This window comes from Chlorocebus sabaeus, chromosome 8 (genome assembly GCF_047675955.1).
Source record: "Chlorocebus sabaeus isolate Y175 chromosome 8, mChlSab1.0.hap1, whole genome shotgun sequence".
Lineage (NCBI taxonomy): Eukaryota > Metazoa > Chordata > Mammalia > Primates > Cercopithecidae > Chlorocebus > Chlorocebus sabaeus.
Window position 1 is genome coordinate 22791880 of NC_132911.1, and position 21878 is coordinate 22813757.

General features: G+C 47.0%; 1 protein-coding gene across 4 annotated transcripts in view; it reads left to right on the forward strand.

Moving 5' to 3' along the window:
* The first annotated feature begins 232 nt into the window (after positions 1-232).
* Positions 233-21878, forward strand: part of CHMP7 (charged multivesicular body protein 7) — a 29382-nt gene continuing 7736 nt past the window's right edge. Inside the window, exons 1-15 of one of the 4 annotated variants that reach the window (XR_012093663.1) lie at positions 237-441; positions 3428-4166; positions 6407-6578; positions 12431-12616; positions 13635-13768; positions 15224-15272; positions 15521-15640; positions 15920-16018; positions 16254-16314; positions 17141-17320; positions 17536-17646; positions 19027-20057; positions 20228-20347; positions 20589-20695; positions 21171-21761. Coding sequence is in view for 1 of the 4 variants with exons in the window: in XM_007961933.3 (XP_007960124.1) it covers positions 3868-4166; positions 6407-6578; positions 12431-12616; positions 13635-13768; positions 15224-15272; positions 15521-15640; positions 15920-16018; positions 16254-16314; positions 17141-17320; positions 17536-17597 (1362 nt within the window). In the remaining 3 variants the exon portion in view is untranslated. Of the gene's footprint in view, positions 442-3427; positions 4167-6406; positions 6579-12430; positions 12617-13634; positions 13769-15223; positions 15273-15520; positions 15641-15919; positions 16019-16253; positions 16315-17140; positions 17321-17535; positions 19004-19026; positions 20058-20227; positions 20348-20588; positions 20696-21170; positions 21762-21878 lie in introns of those variants that run through there. The other 3 variants (XR_012093664.1, XR_012093665.1, XM_007961933.3) reach the window with 3 other exon arrangements.

A 21878-nucleotide genomic window follows, 5' to 3' on the forward strand; every position in this document is an offset into this window, starting at 1 on the left:
GACAACCTGCTCCCAGAAGAAAGCAGCAAGCCCCCTCCCCTAAATACCCTGCAGCTCCGCCCCAAGTTCTCAGAACTTAGGTACAGCTGTATCCACCCCCAGGCCAAACCACATCCTGGTACTCTAAGCCAGGTGGGGCAAGAAGTGACAAACAACTACAGGATGTAGACTAACCTCAGGAAGCCCCTGGGCCCTCAAATCCCTATATAAGCCCCTCACCTTAAACACTCTGGGCTGCCTCCTCTGAGGGTTATGGAGCAAGCCTGCAGGTCAACAAACTTGCTTGCCTGACTTTGAGCCTACTGGTCCTTTCTCTCTGCCGACCTTACAATAGCTGTACCACTTTGCATTTCCACCAGCAATGAATGAGAGTTCCTGTTGCTCTGCATCCTCATCAGCATTTGGTGTGGTCAGTATTTTGGATTTTCACCGTTCTAATAGGTGTGTAGTAAGTAGTATCCTATTCTTGTCTAATTTGCAGTTCCCCAATGACATATGCTATTGAGCATATTATCATATACTTATTTGCCGTTGGTATATCTTCTTTGGTGAGATGTCTGCTCAGATCTTTTATTCATGTTTTAATTGGGTTATTCTTCTTCTTTTTGTTGAGTCTTAAGAATTATTCGTGTGTTTTGGATTAACAGTCCTTTATCGGAGATGTCTTTTGCAAATAGTTTCTACCAGTCTGTGGCTTATCTTCACATTCTCTTCACAGTGTCTTTCACCGAGCAAAAATAATAATAATAATTATGTCTAATTTATCAATTCTTTCATGGATTATGCTTTTTGTGTTGTATCTAAAAAGTAATCATGATGCCCAAGGTCATCTAGATGTTTTGTCTTCTAGGAGTTTTATTGTTTTGTGTTTTTACATCTAAGTCCATGATCCCTTTGATTTGGCTTTTGTGAATGGTGTAAGATCTGTACCTGGATTTGTTTTTGTTTTTGCATGTAGGTGTTCCAGTGCTCATTGTTGAAAAGACTCTTTGAACCATTGTATTGCCTTTCTTTTTTTGAAAGGTCGGTTGACTATATTTATGTGTGTCTATTTCTGGGATTCCTATTCTGTTCCATTTATCTATTTGTTTATTTTTATGTATTTATTTTTGAGACAAATCTCGCTCTGTTGCCCAGGCTGGAGTGCAGTGGTGCAATCTCGGCTCACTGCAAGCTCCGCCTCCCGGGTTCATGCCATTCTCCTGCCTCAGCCTCCCGAGTAGCTGGGACTACAGGCGCCCGCCACCACGCCTGGCTAATTTTTTGTATTTTTAGTAGAGATGGAGTTTCACCGTGTTAGCCAGGATGGTTTCTGTCTCCTGACCTCGTGATCCACCTGCCTCGGCCTCTCAAAGTTATTTGTTTATTCTTAAACCAATACCACACTATCTTGATTACTGTTGATTTATAGTAATTCTTGAAGTTGGGTTGTATTCATCCTCTGACTTACTTCTTCAATATTATTTTGGCTCTTCTGAGTCTTTTGCCTTTCCACATAAATTTTAGAATTAGTTTGTTGATATCTACAAAATAACTAGCCATGATTTTGACTGGAATTGCATTGGATCTACAGATCAATTTGGGAAGAATCAATATCTTGATAATATTGAGTTTTCCTGTCCATGAATATAAAATGCCTCTATATTTATCTAGTCCTTCGTCGATTTCTTTCATCAGAATTTTGTAGTTTTCCTCATGTAGAATTTGTACATATCTTGTTAGATTTTTACCTAATTTTTTTATAGGGGGTGCTAATGTAAATGGTATTGCGTTTTTAATTTCATATTCCACTTGATCATTATAGGTATATAGGAAAGGAATTGACTTTTATAAATTGACTTTGTATCTGCAATCTTGTTCTCATGGCTTCTTAGTTCCAGGACATTGATTTGGCAATACTTTCATAATTTTCTACATGGATACTTATGTCATCTGTAAAGACATACCATTTTATTTCTTGCTCTTCAGTCTGTACAACTTTTATTTCCTTTTCTTGGCTAACTATGTTAGCTAGGATTTCCCATACAGCATTGACTAGGAATGTTGTGAGCAGACATTCTTGTGTTATTCCTGATTCCAGTGGAAAAGGATCTAGGTTCTCACCATTAATTCTTATGTTGGCTGTAAGGTTCTTGCTTATGTTCTTTATCAAGTGGAGGATGTGTCCCTCTGTTCCTAGAGTGCCCAGACTTTTTATCATGAGCTGGTGTTGGATTTTGTCAAGTGCTTTTTCCGCATCAAAAATGATCATATGATTTTTCTTTAGCCTATTGGTGGATTATATTGATTTTTTGAACATTAAACTAGCCTTGCCTAGCTGTAATAAATTCCACTTCATCCTGGTGTACGATTCTTTCAATACATTGTGGGTTTCAATTTGCTAATATTCTATTGAGGATTTTTGCATCTGTATTCACAAGATACATTATTTTGCGTTTTTTGTTTGTTTGTTTTTGTTTTTGTTTTTTCCAAGACGGAGTCTCGCTCTGTCGCCCAGGCTGGAGTGCAGTGGCGTGATCTCCGCTCACTGCAAGCTCAGCCCCCCGGGTTCACGCCATTCTTCTGCCTCAGCCTCCCGAGTAGCTGGGACTACAAGCGCCCGCCACCACGCCCGGCTAATTTTTTGCATTTTTAATAGAGACGGAGTTTCGCTGAGTTAGGGAGCATGGTCTCAATCTCCTGACCTCGTGACCCGCCTGCCTTGGCCTCCCAAAGTGCTGGGATTACAGGCGTGAGCCACCACACCTGGTGGTGTTTTTTCTTTCCTGTAATGTCGTTTGTGTGGTTTTGGCATTAGGGTAATTCTTGCCTCATAGGCTCAGTTGAGATGTATTCCTTTTGTTTCTATCATATAAAAGAGATGGCACAGAACTGGCATAACTTGTTTTTTAAATATTTAGTAGAACTTATCAAATGAAACCATTTGAGCCTAATGCTTTCTGTTTGGATATTATTAATTATTGATTCAATTAATTAGATATAAACATATTCAAGTGGTCTGTTTCCTCTTGTGTGTTTTGGCAAAGTGTGCTTTCAAGAAATGTGTCAATTTCGCCTAGGTTATCAAATTTGTGGACATACAGTTATTCATAGGATTCCTTTATTATCATTTTCATGCCCATGGGATCTGTAGTAATGTCCCTTATTTCATTTCTGATATTGACTATTTGTTTTTTCTCTTTGTTAGCCAGGCTAGAGGTTAATCAATTTCATTGACCTTTTCAAAATATCAGCTTTAGGTTTTGTTGATATTCTTTTGATTTTGTTTTCAATTTCATTGATTTCTGTTCTTTTATTTTTTCTCTTCTGTTTACTTTGAACTTAATTTGTTCTTATTCTAGATTACCAAGGTGGAATCTTAGGTTATTTTAGATCTTTCTTCTTTTCTGGTTTGTACATTCATTGATATAAATTTCCCTCTATACAGAGATTCACGGATCCATCCGGGTGGTCCGGGCACCACTGGCGCCCCTCTGCGGCGATTCCCCCGTTCCATTTTCTGAAGCCACAGGTCAGAAGCCGCTGTAGAACGCTTTGCCAAACTCCAGGATCTTGAAGGGAACGTAAGGCGCAGCTACCTGCCGCGCAGGCGCAAGCCTTTCTTTCCGCACAAAGACCGTGGGAGGAGGGGTCGGCGCAAGCGCTCGGTGTCTCTGAAAAGAACTTCATCATCCTGCTGCCCGCTTACGGAGCGCAGCGCAACGCATGCGCGTTGAAGACTTACGGAACTTATTTCATGCTCGGGGCGGCGGTGACGTGTGAACGAGAAGGAGGTGGTCAAGGAACGGAAGCCGGGAGGGAACTAGGGCGGAAGGGGACCAGGGCCGGGCTTGTGTTCGGTGCCTTGCCGGGGCTGGGGGGGTTCCGATGTGGTCCCCGGAGCGGGAGGCCGAGGCTCCGGCCGGGGGAGACCCGGCGGGCCTACTGCCCCCCGAGTGGGAGGAGGACGAGGAGCGCATGTCCTTCCTGTTCTCCGCTTTCAAGAGGAGTCGCGAGGTGAACAGCACCGACTGGGACAGCAAGATGGGCTTCTGGGCGCCGTTGGTGCTGAGCCACAGCCGCCGCCAGGGGGTGGTGCGCCTGCGTCTGCGGGACTTGCAGGAGGCCTTTCAGCGCAAGGGGAGCGTCCCGCTGGGGCTGGCCACGGTGCTGCAGGACCTGCTGCGGTGAGGGGCGGGCCGGGGCCGGGGTCACGAGGGCGGGCGGGGGCAGCTCTCCGAGGGCCGGGCCCTGGTCCTGTTCTCTGCACAGTGCGCTGCGCCTAGCCCAGTGTCTGGCCCAGAGAAAGCATCCAGTGTGGGTTCAGAAGGCGAAGAAGGAAAATAAGGAGGCCGGGCTAGGGAGGCTTGGAGGGAGAGGAAGGGGGGGTCTGGGGGAAGATTTGGGGTCGGGGATAGTCCCATTAGATGAGTTCCAGAGAAACCAGCCTAGCAAAGGTGACAGTGATTTGCCTGAACTGGGACCCCGTTATGTAGTTATTTCGTAAGAGCCTCCAAATTTGAATGGCCCGTGGAGCAGAAGGTCTAAGAGATAGTATTCATTAACCTAGAGAAGGTCAGAGCTAAAAAGCGGGCATTCGTGGGGAAGAGGCCTGTAGGCATCTTGCCAACAACCCCTGGCACAGCTCATGCGTCTGGCTTGTCCTTGGCACAGGCTTTTTGGAGCAGAGAGGGCGTGAAGGAGAACGAGGGCTTTGCTGAGTATCTGAGTGCCCTTAAAAGGTCTGTAGGAGATACGTGTGTGACAGGTGCAGTGTTTTGGCGGTACCTGAGGGGTAACATTGATAACTAATAGATGTACAGTGCTTGGCAGCATGCAGATACTTTGTATGCACCGTTTGACCCACTCAGGGTCTTGTGGTGCGGTGATAGATGATCCTCAGCAGACAGAAGAGGAAACTGAGTTTCAGAGAGATCAAGTGAATTACTCAGTTACACAGGTAGTTAAAGCTGATACCGGGACTGGATACCTGGTCTTTGGATAAGTCATTTGCAATTCAATGTACCTATCATTCTGAGACCAGCCTAGTGTGATACCCCTCTCAGTGAAGGAGGGAGAAAGTCAACTCTGATGGGTTTTTTTTTTTTTTTTTAGTTTGCTGCTCTTTCTGATTAAGAGCTCTCCCTTCTCTACTTTTGTTCTCAGTACGTTCCCATTGGTTGACATTGATATTGCCTAGGATAGTCTCGAACTCCTGAACTCAAGCGATCCTTCCATCTCGGCCTCCCAAAGTGTTAGGATTACAGGCGTTGAGCCGCTGCACCTGGCCAGCAAGGCTTTTGGAGAATGTGTACAGTGGAAACGGTTTTCCTTCATGCCTGAAGTAGGGAACAGGAGAAACAGTAGTTGAAGAAGTCAGTGAAGGATGAGACCAGAACGGGCTTCCTTACTGTAGACGCGTGACGCTCTTTCACTTCCAATCCAGACACTTTAATACATCGATGGTATTAAAGTCTCTTCTCCTGACTGCTGGCGCTCCACTGAAGCTTCCTGTTGCTTGCCTGGGTCCTGAAGAATTTCTGAGGGTGATACTTCTCCACAGAGGCGACGTGGCATAGTATTAGTATTAAAAGTAGTATCAAAAACCACAATTACTTTTGCACCAACCTAATAGTTAACAGCTTAGCTTGAGGGCCAACTGGCCTAGGCCTGAATCCTGGCTCTGCCATTTGCTAAATTATGTGGCCCTGCACAAATTTTATGCTGTCTTTAACTCTTAGTTTGACAAATTCTAAAATGGTGATGATAATTGTACCTAGGTTTATTGTGAGGATTTGAAGAGATACTCCTTATATAGCCTTCAGTATAGTGACTGGCCAGCGGCAAGCATTTAATAAATTGAGCTGATGTTACTGTTACCAGCACCACGAAATACTTACATATACTTACATATACATCGTAATACTTACATATACTTACATATACATCGTATCCCCACCCTTGCCTTGGAAGAGCACGAAGTCTTTCTCTGTACATCTTTGTTTTCTTCCTTGTGTCTTGCACTCGACAGTGATTTATTTTCATTTGATTGTTTTGAGCGCCAATTGTAAAAGGAAATCTCAGTGAGGGCTCAGAAGCTGCCTGTGTTTCTGTTGTCTTAGTGAGGCACTTGCCTTTTGGTTCCAGCCCTATCGTGGTGTAGATTTGACCTCTCTGCTTACCTTCTGAGTCCCCCAGTTTTCTCATTCGTTAAAATGCTCATAACACCGCCTCCTATGCAGAGGTGTTGTGAGGCTTAGAGCTGGAGTATAAACAATGCTGCATGTAGTTGGCACAGCATAGGTGCTTAGTAAATGGTAGTGATGATGATGATAAAATTCCTCTTTTGGGGTAAAGGGGGAGCTGGAGACTGGAATGGGATATTGCATTAAGTGCTACTACACGCCCTTCTTTTTCTTCCCTGCAGTCGAGGGGAGCTGCAGCGGGAGTCAGACTTCATGGCCAGTGTAGACAGCAGCTGGATCTCCTGGGGGGTCGGGGTCTTCCTGCTGAAGCCTCTCAAGTGGACTCTTTCTAACATGCTGGGAGATAATAAGGTTCCAGCCGAGGAGGTCCTTGTCGCTGTGGAGCTGTTGAAGGTGGGTACTCAGAAGGGGGTGTCTGGGTGTCACCTGATGTGATCATAGCATCCTCCACGTCCCTTGGGTGCGTTCTTAAAAAAAGACTTTCTTTTTTACATGGTGACTGAGTTGATAACTGAGTTTATCTGCCCTCCCTTGTACTTGCGCTTTGTATATTCATTAGTGGGACTTGTACATTTCAAAGGTTAGCCTTTGTCTGGGAATTTTCAGCAACTAACAGTGGATTATTTTCTAGTATCTGTAGGGATTCATGTTAAGCAGCAGTTTAGGAAATGCTTTGCCTTCTGTAGTTTACTGACAGGAGTTTCTCAGGATTCCTGAGGACCTTGTGGCTTTCAGTATTGCCACCTCTGAACTGGCGCACTCAGCTCCGCTTTCCTACTTTGTGACCGTGCCCTTTCCCCTTCCAGCTTTCTGATGGCCTGCCTTCTGCTGCACATGCTCCTCTCCCTTGAAGAGGCCACTGGGGCCATGGTCCCGTCCTAGCCTCCTGGTCAGTCAGCCTCCTCCCGGCCTGCCTTCCCCACAGCCTTAATCGCATGGCTCATTGCTCCACTCCCTTCCTCAGCAACACCCTCAGCTCCTTTGCATCTCCTTTGGTCCACACCAGGAGACTCCCAGCAAATCCATAGCCCTAGATCAGCCACATGGGGTCTAACACCCCTGCTGGAGAAAATCACCTGTCATCAGACTGAGGTCCCCTTCACGGTCCCCAGCTGTGGGAGGCCCTCACAGCCACACCACAGCCTCATTTTTCTTTCTCTCTGTCCCCTCACACGCTGATTCCATCCTGTGTCCTCTTTCCTCTCTGCAGGCACTTCACTGAGAAGGTAGACTCAGGGTTCCTGAGTCAGCCTTCAGTTTTCTGTCCTCCTACCCCAAACCTGACCTCCTCAGAGCCCACCTCCTTCTGTGCTCAGAGTGTAGTGTCCTTCCTCTGCCCCTCGTCTGCTGTGCGTCTGCCCTGCCCCTCTTGTCCCTTTGTCCCATTGGCTGGCCTCTTGCCTGGTATGTTCCATCTCCCTTTCAGCCTGTAAACCCAAACCCACTCATGCTTTTCCGAACACAGATTGTCTCTTTTGTGGTACCTGGGCCCTACCTAAGTGACTGCTGTTTCCTTCTCAACCGACCTTTGCGTCACCATTTCCTCACCTCCCATTCACTCTGTCACCCGGTGCAGACCTGCTTCAACCACCCCCTCCACCTGGATGCTGTGGATGAGTCTCTCTCTGTGTGTGTGTGTGTGTGTGTGTGTGTGTGTGTATGTATGTATGTATCTACAAAGTTGACTGAGTACTTGGTGGCCAAAGTACATTGCAGAGAGTATTTTTGAAATTCATAGACCAAGCCTGACCTCAGGGCCCTTGCATAGCCCTAGAGGCTTCACACAGCTGGAGTCAGCCCAGAATCCCCACCCCCACCCCAAGAGACGCACCCGTTTCTCCTCACCTCACCGTGAGAGACTCCAGCGCACTCTGCCTCAGATGGAGGAAGAGGTCTCCCAAATCTGCCCATCTCTCCTTGTCCCCCAGGATTGTTGACTAAGCAGCCCACATTTTCTTCAGGGGCAGCCCCTTTGCTCCATCTACACGCCCTCCCTGCACCCACGCAGTTATTCCCCTGCCCGGTGCCCTGGTCTCCAGGGCTCAGTCAAGGTCCCCGCAAAGACTGCAGGATGATTTGAGTCTGCCTCTCATCTCACATTGTCCTCCAGCCTGGGGCGGAGGAGAGGCAGACCCGTGGATCCCCACAGGTGAGGTTTGCAAACAAAACAAGCCTGCTCTTGACGTAAATTGGTTTTCCCGAGTCCAGACAGAGAAACAGCCAGTAACTTTTTACTTTTGGATGGTACTGAAAAATACAAAAAAGCAAACATTGTCTGTTATTTTGTTATTTAAAAAAAAAATACGAAGAAATGAAAGTTTTCTTTCTGTTCATCCAACTTTTCTCTCTTTGGGCACTCTCTTCCCATTTGTGTGAGTGTGTATGTTTACAGACTTATGTTTCCTTAATGGCCTTGTCAACTCTAGTTCTTCCTGAAAATCTTATTCACTTGTTTCTTGTCTGTCTTTCCTACTAGAAGGGAACAGTGCCATGGGCCCTGGGACCCTGGGAGCAGTGCCTGGTGCCTGGTACCTGGTAGACAGTCAACAGATCCCTGTCGAGTGAATGAATATATACACACAGACACATGTGTACACATTACTCCATTTTTTTCTAGAAATGGAATTGGTGTGCAGTCTGCTTTGTTTTCTTCCACTGCATTATATCAGGTGCCTCTTTCCAGGCCCTACACAGTATGGATTTACTTGATTCTTTTTGATGCCTGCATGATAATCTATTGCTATGCCACAATTTATGCAACAGGTGCTCTGCAGATGGACATTTAAGTCATTCCGATTTCTCTCTCCGTTTTTCCATTACAAAAAAATGCCACTTGGACAGAGATCTATGTACTTCTCCCTTTATTTTTATGGAATTGATTTTCAGAAATGCCTATGTGCTTTTTAAATTTTAACAAAAATTGCCAAACTACTTTTCAAAAGTTTGTAATAAGTTGCGCTTTCATCAAGATTCTATAGTCCAGTCTCCCCACATCCTTGTCAGCACTGGGTGACATTAGTCTTTTCAATCTTGCCAACTTATTGGGAAAAAAAATGATACGTCCTGTTTGTGAATTGAGCGTTTTTTTCACCTATGTACTAGCCATTTACGTATCCCCTTCTGTGAATTGTCTGTTTATATCCTTTGCCTGTTTCGTATTGTGTTATCTTTTTTTTTTTTTTTTTTTTTTTGAGATGGAGTCTGTCTCCCAGGCTGGAGTGCAGTGGTGTGATCTCCACTCACTGCAAGCTCTGCCTCCCAGGTTCACGCCATTCTCCTGCCTCAGCCTCCTGAGCAGCTGGGACTACAGGCGCCCGCCACCATGCCTGGCTAATTTTTTATTTTTAGTGGAGACAGGGTTTCACCGTGTTAGCCAGGATGGTCTCGATCTTGTGACCTTGTGATCCGCCCACCTTGGCCTCCCAAATGCTGGGATTACAGGTGTGAGCCACCGCTTACAGGTGTGAGCCACCGCGCCTGGCCGTATTGTGCTATCTTTTATGTTAATCTGTATTCTTTATGTATTAGAGATAGATACGTATAATGTATTTGGTATTAAGGATGTAAATATTGTTTCCCAGTCTGTTGCTTGCTTAATTTTTATTTATGATGTCTTTTACCATATAGAAGGGTTCATATTTCTGTAGTCAGATCTCTCAGACTTTTCCATATGGCTACTGAATTTCAGGTCTTGTTTAGGAAGGTATCTTCTGACTCAAACTTAAGTGGGTATTCTTTTATTACTTTGTACTTTAATTTTTTCCGTTTACATTTCCTTACTTCAATACTTATTTTTGTGTATGTGGTGGGGAAAAGCTCTTCTTCCAAATGGATGGCCAGTTGTCTCAGTATTTTTTCTTGATGTCTTATAACATTAATTTATTTGTGTGTGGTTACTGTGCAGTTACTGCAGTAGTTGGGTATCTGGTAGGGCAGTTGAATCAATGAAAACTCAATGTCTGTGTCTTACTAGGCTCTTTTCCGCCCTTTGACACCATTGACGAGTCACTTCTTAAAATGTCTAATTTCCTTGAATTTGTTTACATGATGCAGCAAGTTCTCCTTGGTTCCCCCAAAGCAGTCCTGCTGGCTCTCTTTTGTGGGATCCTTCACTTCCTAAACAGTGATCTTCCTTCAGCTTATTACTTTCCTCCCTGAGTGTCCTTGGGATCTTTGCCGTGGATATGCTGAGGACTTTCAACCATTATATCACTGTCCTGCTGTCTCCTTTGAGTTTTAGATTTGTATATCCACTTATATGTTGTATATATATTTTTGGATATCTCTCAGACATCTTATTTATTTATTTATTTATTTGTTTGTTTGTCTATTTTCAGATGGAGTCTCGCTCTGTTGCCCAGGCTGGAGTGCAGTGGCACAATCTTGACTCACTATAAGCTCCGCCTCCTGGGTTCAAGTGATTCTCCTGCCTCAGCCTCCCAAGTAGCTGGGATTACAGGCGCTGCCACCACGCCCAGCTAATTTTTTGTATTTTTTTTTAGTGGAGACGGGGTTGCACCATGTTGGCCAGGCTGGTCTCAAACTCTTGACCTCAGGTGATCCACCCACCTCAGCCTCCTGAAGTGCTGATATTATAGGCATGAATCACCATGCCCGGCCTCTCTCAGACATCTTAAAACATCATATCCAAGATGGGATATTTTGTCTTTCCTTTAAACTAGGCTTTTCCTCCTGTATTTTTTGCTATTAATAGCATCACATCCATCAGTCACTCAATCCATGGTGACTTTCCTCTCAACTTTCTCCTCCAACCCTGTATCCAGTTACCAGTGTTATCTTCTGAATTTTGTTTGGCTCCACCACTCCTCTTTCTGTGTCTATTATTCAAATAGTCTGTTGTTCAACCCCACGTAATCTCTTGTGTAAATGGTCTCCTTGCCTCTAATCTTAACTCTACAATCCATCCTATTCCAACTGGCAGTTAGTTTTCTGTTAATCTAGCCATGTCAGTTTCCTTCAGTGACCACCTACCATCTACAGAATAAAGGATCATCATGAGCTATTATACTTTCTATAATATAGGAGTGCTTCTCCTCTCTCTCCTTTCCCCTCTACATTTGTACACGTGCCGCATTGATCCACCCTTCTATACTCATGTTCCTTTCTCTTCCTGAGATACCCCTTTCACCTCTTCACCTGGCAGCTTGCTCCCTCTTCAGAATTCTGCTCAACATTTTTTTTTTTTTCAAGAAATCCTGAATCCCCAGGCAGTCCTTTTCTATATTTTCATAGCATCCCATGCACACCTCAGTAAGTCTTTCTTGTTTCTGGTAGTAATTTCCATGTATGAGCGAAATGGTGACATTATTTCTTGGAACTTACATTTCTTAGTCTTGTCGCTAATCTTATCCTATCTGTTTATCATGTACTTTTCTTTGTTTTTTGTTTTGTGTTGTTTTGAAACAGAGTTTTGCTCTTGTTGCCCAGGCTGGAGTGCAGTGGCACAATCTCAGCTCACTGCAACCTCCACCTCCCAGGTTCAAGTGATTCTCCTGCCTCAACCTCCCAAGTAGCTGGGATTATAGGTGCCCACCATCACACCCGGCTAATGTTTTTTGTATTTTTAGTAAAGACGGGGTTTTGCCATGTTGGCCAGGCTGGTCTCGAACTCCTGACCTCAGGTGATCTGCCTGCCTCAGCCTCCCAAAGTGCTGGGATTACCAGCATGAGCCACCATGCCTGGCCCTTTTCCCTTAAGACTCTTTACAGACTCAGTAATGTTTGTGTTTGCAGTATAGCCAATTGGCAGGAAAATGGAGAGACTACAATTGGAAGGGAATTAGATATCATTTCATCCACCCTCTTCACAGAGTGATACTGAGGACTAGTGAGGCTGTGACTGGCCCAGGGTCACCCAGGCTGGGCTGGAAATCAGGCCTCAGGTCTCCTTCACAGATGTTCTACCTCAGCTCACCTCCTCAGTCTTCCCTTGGGAAACCACAGACCAGGGAGAGGCAGGAGTGTAAAATCCCCAGTGGGCGTGCAGTGCAGAGCTGGCTCCCAGCATCTCATGTGCCTCATTTCATATGGAGTCACCAAACTTTCCTCCAAGGCTTAAAAACACAGATCCTTCCTCCTTTTTAAAAAGCCGCTACTTGGGGAGGATGGGCTTGGGATTCCCGGGTGCTTGCCTTGTGTGGTCATGGTTTTGAAGCTCAGGGTCAGGGTCCCTGCGTCCCGTGGCAGTGGCCAGGGCCTGTCAGCCCATGTTGCCTTTCCCGCAGGAAAAGGCTGAGGAGGTGTATCGTCTGTATCAGAACTCGCCCCTCTCCTCCCACCCCGTGGTGGCCCTGTCAGAGCTCAGCACCCTCTGTGCTAACTCCTGCCCAGATGAGAGGACCTTCTACTTGGTGTTGCTGCAGCTGCAGAAGGAGAAGAGGGTCACAGTCCTCGAGCAGAACGGGGAGAAGGTACGGAGGCTCACCTGTTCATTCTCTGACTCAGCGGTGATTGATTCAGTACATACAGTAGCGACCCCTTATCTGAGATTTTGCTTTCCAGAGTTTCAGTTACCTGCAGTCAACCACGGTCCAAAAATAATAAGTGGAAAATTCCAAACATTAACAGTTCCATAGATTTCAGTTGTGCACTGTTCTGAGTAGTGTGATGGGACCTCGTAGTATCCCGCCTGAATGCTCATCCCCCCTTTGTCCAGCATCTCCCTGCCTGAGTCACTTAGGAGTCGTCTCAGTGATCAGATTGACTGTCATGGCACTGCAGTGGTTGTGTCCAAGCCACCCTTATTGTATTGTTTTTTTTTTTTTGAGACAGAGTCTTGCCGTCGCCCAGCAATGGTGCAGCCGGCTCACTGCAGCCTCTGCCTCCCAGGTTCAAGTGATTCTCCTGCCTCAGCCTCCTGAGTAGTTGGGATTACAGGCATGCGCCACAGTGCCTGGCTAAGTTTTGTATTTTTAGTAGAGAAGGGGTTTCACCATTTGGCCAGGCTGTCTTGAATTCCTGACCTCAAGTGATCCTCCTGCCTCGGCCTCCCGAAGTGCTAGGATTACAGGTGTGAACCACCGTGCCTGGCCTATTGTACTTAATAATGGCCCCAAAGCACAAGAGCAGTGGTGCTAGCAGTGCAGATTTACCAAAGAGAAGCTGTCAGGTGCTTCCTTTAAGTGAAAAGGTGAAAGTTCTGGACTAAATAAGGAAGACAAAATATCATTTGCTGAGGTTGCTAGGATCTACAGTAAGAATGAATCTTGTATAGGAAAAATTGTGAAGAAGGAAAAATGTTTGCATAGCTGTATGTATAGGGTTCAGTATTCTCCGAGGGTTCAGGCATCCACGGGGGGTTCCATTCATTGGAATGTATCCCCCATGGATAAGGGGGGCCTGCTGTTCTCATATGCCCACCAGCACTCCTGCTTGGGAAGTTCTCAGCCTTTGTGGTAGCAGCAGTAGTAATTTCTCTCTGTCCCTCAGATTGTGAAGTTTGCCCGAGGGCCACATGCCAAGGTCTCTCCAGTCAATGACGTAGACGTTGGGGTGTACCAGCTGATGCAGAGTGAACAGCTTCTCTCGCGCAAAGTGGAGTCCTTATCCCAGGAAGCAGAGAGGTAACTTTTAACCCCGAACTGAGCCCCCTCCCCACTGTGGCTGGCCCCCAGAGCCAGCAAAATGTTACTGTATGTGGGCTTTTAAAAAATAGGTGTGTGGTTTTTTTTAAGCTAATTACAAAAGTACTCACTGCTTGATGCAGAAATCATGGAAAGCACAGAATATCACAAAAGAGAAAAAAAAATGAGGCCTTTTGTTCATTTGTTTATTTGTTTGTTTTTTTGAGACAGAGTCTCGCTCTGTCACCCAGACTGGAGTGCAGTGGCATGATCTTGGCTCACTGCAAGCTCCACCTCCTGGGTTCACACCATTGTCCTGCCCCAGCCTCCTGAGTGGCTGGGACTACAGGTACCCGCCACCACGCCTGGCTAATTTTTTGTAATTTTAGTAGAGACGGAGTTTCACTGTGTTAGCCAGGATGGTCTCGATCTCCTGACCTCGTGATCCGCCTGTCTTGGCCTCCCACAGTGCTGGGATTACAGGTATGAGCCACCCCACCCGGCTTTTTTTTTTTTTTTTTTTTTCCTTCTAAATTGAGACAGGGTCTTGCGCTATGCCCCAGGCTGGAGAACAGTGACACGATCTTAGTTCACTGCAGTCTCAAACTCCTGGGCTCAAGCAATCTTCCCGCCTTAGCCTCCTCAGTAGCTGGGACCACAAGTGCGCACCACCATGCCTGGCTAGTTTTTTAATTTTTTGTTGAGACGGGGTCTCACCGTGTTGTCCAGGCTGGTCTCAAACTCCTTGGCGCAAGCGAGCCTCCCACCTCGCACCTCAGCCTCCCAAAGTGCCAGGGTTCCTGGGGTGAGCCACTGTGCCCAGCTGAAAACACGAGTCTTAATTCTTCCCCCGCAGACCATGACTGTGAGTGTAATGTTTATGCTCTTCCTTACCAGTCTCCATTCAACTCATATTTATTGAGCTAGGCGTTGTCTTAGGGACTGGGGATATAGCCATGGACAAGCTAGGTTCCTGCCTTTGCAGAGGTCTTTCTGAGGGGCCCTTGCCCTGCCCTTTCCCCGTGGATGACGGTACAAGGAATCCCTGATAAAGACACACGCTCCGGCAGGCAGACACAGACCTTGAAGTCTGTCTTCCAGTTGGGAAAGCCTCGCCTTGTTGGGAGGCAGAGGGATGTGTCCGAGGTCATTGTTGGTGTTAACAGTTCATTCCCTGTCTCCCCAAATTGGGAAGACATGTACGAGGTGCCCTGTTTGCATGTTCTGTCGCAGTGGGTTGAAAAAGCTTGTCCTCAGTCAGCCTGCTTGAGCTGCCTGTTGACTTGCCACAAGAGTTTTTGACCGTCAGCATCATTTTTCTTGCCACTGGGCAGAGTGGATTTAGTCTTAACAGATTTAAAACCACCTTGACTGAATGCTGCTCTCAGGGACCCTTTGAGACCCTGCCCCTCCTGTCCTGTGACACAGTCATCTTATCTGTCCCTCTGTTTCTAGGTGTAAAGAAGAAGCCCGCCGAGCATGCCGAGCAGGAAAGAAGCAGCTGGTGAGTTCTTGTCTCCTCCAGCCCCATAGCAGTGCCCCAGGCAGGCCTGAAGCGATGCCCAGCAGTTCGGAGAGCAGCCCGCTGGGGTTTTGAGGGGGACAGAGTCTGCAGGGGCCCAGGCACCACAGCTTATTTTACAGACCGGAGGGAAGAAGGCTGGGACAGCCTTAGCGTCTGGGAAGGGCTGTCTTCCTCTTGCCCTTTGGCTTGCCCAGTTCAGCACTGACCTAAGTCTCCATGCCCCCCAGGCACTGAGGTCTCTCAAGGCCAAGCAACGGACAGAGAAGCGCATCGAGGCCTTGCATGCCAAGCTGGACACTGTTCAAGGCATCCTGGACCGGATCTATGCCTCCCAGACAGATCAAATGGTAGCCATTGCCCCCTACTCCAGCACTCAGCTGGTCTCTCCGTGGGTGTTGGTCACTTGCAGCTTCGGCTTTGCTGTTTGGAGAATCCCTGGGTTCTTTCGGGATGTAGCTGGGGTTGCCTTTGCCTTTCCAGTCAGGAGGTTTGGCCTCAGTGGGTATAGGGTATATTGAACTTGGGTGCCAAAAAAACCCCAAAGCTGCCTTTTGGAGTTGAAACAATATTGTATGTATTTTGCCAAATGTCTATCATATGCACTGATAGCTTTGCTTTGTCTTTAGGTTTTTAATGCCTACCAGGCTGGGGTGGGAGCACTCAAACTCTCCATGAAGGATGTCACAGTGGAGAAGGCAGAGAGCCTTGTGGATCAGATCCAAGAGGTACAGAAAGGGGCCAGGGAGGGACACACAGAGAAGGAAATGACAGAGGACAGATTTGACTTCATTGTACATCCTCTTTAATGACACTTGACTTGTGACCTTGTGAACTTGAGGCAGGTTTCCTTGATTCTCATTTGGGGCAGGATTGCTTTGTCACCCTAGATATTTTCTACCGAAGACTGAGATGCTCAGAGCCACCATGCCCAACTCAGGGCTTTGAACTTGTCTCTTACAGCTCTGTGACACCCAGGATGAAGTTTCTCAGACTCTGGCTGGTGGGGTAACCAATGGCTTAGGTGAGTGGACACGGTGGTTATTTTTATTTTTATTTATTTATTTATTTATTTATTTTTAGATGGCGTCTCTGTCATCTAGGCTGGAGTGCAGTGACACATTCTCGGCTCACTGCAACCTCCGCCTCCTGGGTTCAAGCGATTCTCCTGTCTCAGCCTCCTGAGTAGCTGGGATTATAGGCGCATACCACCACGCCGGGCTAATTTTTGTATTTTTAGTAGAGATGGGGTTTCACCATGTTGGTCAGGCTGGTCTCGAACTCCTGACCTCGTGATCCGCCTGCCTCCGCCTCCCGAAGTGCTGGGATTACAGGCATGAGCCACGGTGCCCAGCCCAAAGCAATTGTTTCTTCTTTTCATCCTGGAAGACTTCGCTTCCCTGTGCTGTGATGAGTTTGACGGTAGATTTGCTTTTCCGGCTGCAGGCAGGCCTCTCCTAGCCTGCCCTCCCTGGGGCCCATCTGCAGGAGCAATCAGGGAATTGCCATTTCCTCCTTGACAGCTGTGCTCATGACCCATCTGTGCTCCAGCATTCCTCATTCACAAGGCTTCCAACTGGAGGATCCTCCTTCAAGGGCAAGGGGAATCAGGGTCAGGTCCATGGGGTTAACAGAACACACCTCCTTGGTGACTTAACTCTGAGTCTGGAAGAAGCGTCTCTGCTTGAAGCTACCCTCAGTTTCCTGACTTCCAGGATTTTTTTTTTAATTTGCAAGGAGGCCTGGCATCTTTTGAAAAGCTAAGCGGAGTTTTGGTAACCTCAGTCCTGTACTCATTAATGCATTTCTCCCTGGAGTTTATGCATCTTTATGTTCTCTTTAATTTCCAGATTTTGACAGTGAAGAACTGGAGAAGGAATTGGACATCCTCCTTCAGGATACCACCAAAGAACCTTTGGATCTGCCTGACAACCCCCGCAATAGGCATTTTACCAACAGTGTGCCTAACCCTAGGATCTCAGATGCTGAACTTGAAGCTGAACTTGAGAAACTGTCCTTATCAGAGGGAGGTATGGAGCTGTTTTCCAAGGCCTCAGGCGGGCATGTGGCCTCCTGGCTGACAGAGTTGATGGGCCCAAGCCCAATTACTCAATTTGCCAGAGTACCAGAGCCCTATAGGGAGTTGAGGGTTTGTTTATATTAAGACTCAGTCTCATAAACACTGGAATGCCTTCATCTTCAAGATTTTCCTGTTATAGTGTTCAGTCATTTCTTTGCCTTGCAGGTTTGGTCCCAACCGGTAAATCTCCGAAAAGGCAATTGGAACCGACTCTAAAGCCATTGTAGGACCCTCAAGTGAAGGACCCTCATGTAAAAGAGAGACCAGGCTTGCTGGGTGTGTACATAGTTATTTAAACAAGAAACTCTCAGAATGTGTTTGGAAGAGGAGGAAGGAGAACTACTGATTTATCTGGATGCTACTACTTACTACAGGACAGATAGAATTTCTGGAAGCGATGCTCCAAAGGCTTGCTCCCAGCTGTATTATGGACCTGCCTTCTCATCTTTATAGTGCCACAATTTATACAGTCCTGTGTCTGACCCGTCATTTCATAGCCTGCAGTTCTTGCCATTGGCACACTTAGTTTGTCTTCACCCACCAGCTTCGTTCCAGCCTATGAAGGGGAAAGATTTGCAGTTTTGCCAAATCTGAATCAGTTCCCACTTCCCCCTGTGGTTTTTTTAGAGGAGTTTATCCTCTCCCTAATGTCAGTTAAATAACTTACTCTGCCCCACTTGATTTCACTGGTAAGAGAAGAATGAGAATGAAACACTTCAAGGTTTTATTTGAGGGGACTTAGCTGCCATTTCATGGAGAAACATGTAGTGTAAAAGGTTTTTCTCTAGGGTCATTTGTCAGAATTCTCCAGGTGTTCAGAGAAGGAGGTCGCCCCAAGTGGCCCAGAGTCATGACAGTCCAGAGGGGCTGGTGTGGCCGGTGGGCGCTGCCTCTTCATCCGATGCAGCAGGAGGTCCGCTGGTGGGGGGAAAGCTTCTCCCGAGGCCTCTGCACTCGCCTGGGAAGAGGCCCAGTCACTACAGGACCCCGAGATGTCCAGACCCCTTATACTTTTCTAAAGAGGCGAAACTGTTGCCTTGGCCCCATCATGGGATAACTTAAAAATACATACCTATCTTCCAGAACAAGCCACACAACAACACACCTCCCCTCCTTGAGCCTGGCGCACAGCACCGGGCTCTGTGAATTTGGAAAGCGTTTCACTTTGTGGCCTACTGCTCGGGGCAGGGGAGCTGAGCCAGGATGTGCAATAGAAGCAGGGGCTGTGCCTTCTGCCAGATCTGCCGGGAGCTACCTGGGCCACCCGTGCACCTGTCCTGCTTCCTGCAGTCGCCGCTCCCTGCCTCCTCTGAGGGACGGGGCAGGGCGGGGTAGGGGGATAGATGGGAAAGGGTCTGAATGCTCTGGCAACGGTGAGAAGAAACGATAGCCACAATGCCACTCCGCTGCCCAGCCGCCAGGATTTCTGCCTGGAGCCCTTTGCCCTGTCCCTGCTGCCTGAGGTGGCGTAGAGCAGAGGAGAAGAATTTGCTCCAGGCCAGGAGCACAAATCATTGTTCAATGAATTTCTCTCCAACTCGACCTTGGTAAACGGAAATGTTGGGGGTGAAGAGAAACAATCACTATTTTTTTTTCTTTTTTATCTGGTAAATAATTAAAAGAAAAACCGGAACACTTGTCCCGTCTCTTCTTTAGGTTGTATCAATGTCTTGGTCCTTCGTGCCTCCCCACGCTTCCAGCTTCTACACACTTTGGTTATTTCTCTGAAGTCCACAGGAGAATGTGGAGCGCCTGATCATGTGAGCTTTGAGCTGCGGCAGCTGCTGCTCCATCCAAGTGGCCGCGCACAGTGAGCTCTGCTGGGGAGAACTCACTCTTTGAATGGCCTCCCTGGTTTTAGCAGTGTGCCATTGCTACAGTTTTCCGTTGTCTGGGCTCTCTGAGTGGCCTAATTTCTTCTGCCCATGTGATTATATCATATTTTAGCCTGGCACTGGTATTTCTCAGCCCCTCCTCCAGGGATGGTGTTTGCCACGCCCTGTGAGGGAAATGGGCTTTGAGGCTGAGGGCAGCATTAGGAACAGGCTGAACAATTGGCTGCAGCACTCGGTCTGCAGCTCCAGGTAAGTCAGAGGTGAACTGGCCAGGAAAAGGTGGTGAGAGCAGCGGCTCAGAAAGCCCTGGGAGAATCTAAAGGACCTGGTGAGAAGGGCGAGAGGGACTGGAGTTCACAGGCCCTGCCAAAGAGAGGGCAGAACCGCTGTTCCATTCCTTCTGCTGGAAGGAAGTGGCCTGGACCTGGTGAGCCTTGTTAATCTGGTTTAAGGTTGCTTTTTGTTTCGCTATCCTGAGCCACTGAAGAATCCTGTTAAATGATCCAGTCTTATTCTTTGCTGTGCTACAGGAAATTAAAAGGAGCTATTGCGTCTGCTGGGAGCAGAGAACAAGAAGGGGTCATCTACAGGACTCTGCTGGCGGCGGCTGCAGCTGCCAGCATGGGATTCCCACAGCTGGGCAATCAGGGCTGAGTGGCCTCAGGAGTCAGCACTGCGGAGGGATTCACTCCTCTTGAGAGTTTTCTCTCTTTTTTTTTTTTTTTTTTTTTGAGACAGGATCTTGCTCTGTCACCCAGGCTGGAGTGCAGTGTGAGATCATGGCTCACTGTAGCCTCGACCTAGGATCAAGCAATCCTCCCACCTCAGCCTCCCGAGGAGCTGGGCCTACAGGTATGCCACCACACCTGGCTAATTTTCTTTATTTTTGGTAGAGATGAGGTCTCAAACTCCTGGCCTCAAGAGACCCTCCCACCTTAGCCTCTCAAAGTGCTGGGATTACAGGTGTGAGCCACTGCACCTGGCCGACTTCCTTCTCTTGAATGTTTGCTGCCTCATGACAGGAGTCAGAGCCTGACAAAGTGAAGAGATGATGCCGTGCCTGGGAGGGTGGCTGGAGAGTCCCCCATCACTGCTAGTATGGGAACGGTGATGGTTTGCAGAGAGGAGGTGTGGATAGAAGGGTAAGTGGGTATTTGGAGGTGAGGGGAAGGGTGCTACCTGGGAATCTCTTGGGCCTGCCTCAAAAGGTTGTGTAACCAGAGTCCTGGGACCGGGGTGGGCTCTGCAGTCAGACGTTGTGAAAGAGACGAAAGGGTTACACTGCAGTTCTCACTGCCTGCCCGAAGTGACAGCCCAGGGCTGAGCAGACCTCCGGGAGGTGGTCATGAGGATCTGGCTCAATCTGCTGAAAATATAATCTAGGCCATCAGAAAAGAGGAGGGAAGAGCTGGAGCTGTGAAGAAAGATGAGATCATTGAGAGCTGTTGACTCCCAAGAATCAAAACGAAGCCCTGCTCTGAGGCTTGTGGGTGAGCGTGGTGACCCTCCTTTCTTCTGAAGTGTCTTCATGTCTTCTCATTTTTACGTAGTTGTGGCTACTCTTTGGGGAAAGTGTGGCTTCTTTTCTCTTTCTGCACAGAAGCAATGCAAGGTTATAGACTCTGGAATATAACCAGAATATGGACTCTGGAATATGGCCAGAAGGAGCCACGAGAAGGGTAGGGGAAATGTCTGTTTTACAGAAGAGGACCCTGAATCTTAGCTTGCCGAAGCCACAGAGCTCACAGGGGAATTTAGTTTATTGACTTCTAGCTTGGAATTCTTTGTTACACAAGTGTTGAGGATCAGAAAATAATGCCCCAAATGTGGCATTTGACGAGCTGAACTAAAGCAAGCTCTCTCTCTCTTGACTTTCCCCCACCATGGTGTCTTTCTGACCCTTTCTTTTCTTTCTTTCTTTTCTTTTCTTTTTTTTTTTTTTTTTTTTTTGACACTCTTCTAAAGCACTAGGAGCATGCTATCTCTCTCTGACCCTTTCTTTCCTTTTTTTTGGACCCTTTCTTTTTCTAAAGCACCAGGAGGAGCTCTTTCTCTGGAAGTTCTCTTACCTGATTGAGAAAACTTCTTCTAAAATAAATGCAGTTGTCTTAAAGCCCCCTCCCTATGAGTCTCATTAAATAACCAGGAATGATTAATCACCCAAAAAAAGACTAAAAAAGAAGCTACAGCCAGGATACCATACCAGACAGACTTTTCATCATTTCTTCTGAGGGCAGTTTCAAGAGATAACCTGGGAGACTATATCCGCATAATAAGACAACCTTGGTTCACAGTGCAGTACCACCCCTCACCTTTCATGACTTGTCCACAAGCTATTGTTTGTCCTTCAGTCCCATTCAGCGTCCAAAGAGAATCATTTACAAACCACTGTCAGGTCTTTGAGTCCATTCATTTAAAGCCCCCCCACTTCCCTTTCCCCAGTGAAGAGAGTACTTAAGTGCCAACCATTGGGCCTTTCTGTGTATGTTCATATTTTTTATATGGCTCCCCTGCTTCATGCATGTTAATAAATTTGTTATGTTTTTCTCCTGTTAACCTGTCTTTTATTGTAAGAGTATTGGCTATGACCCTTAATAGGATGGAAGAAAGAGATCACCCCTTTCCACTCTTGCACCAGGCTACTCCTAACCACACTCTCAGAAACACATTCTC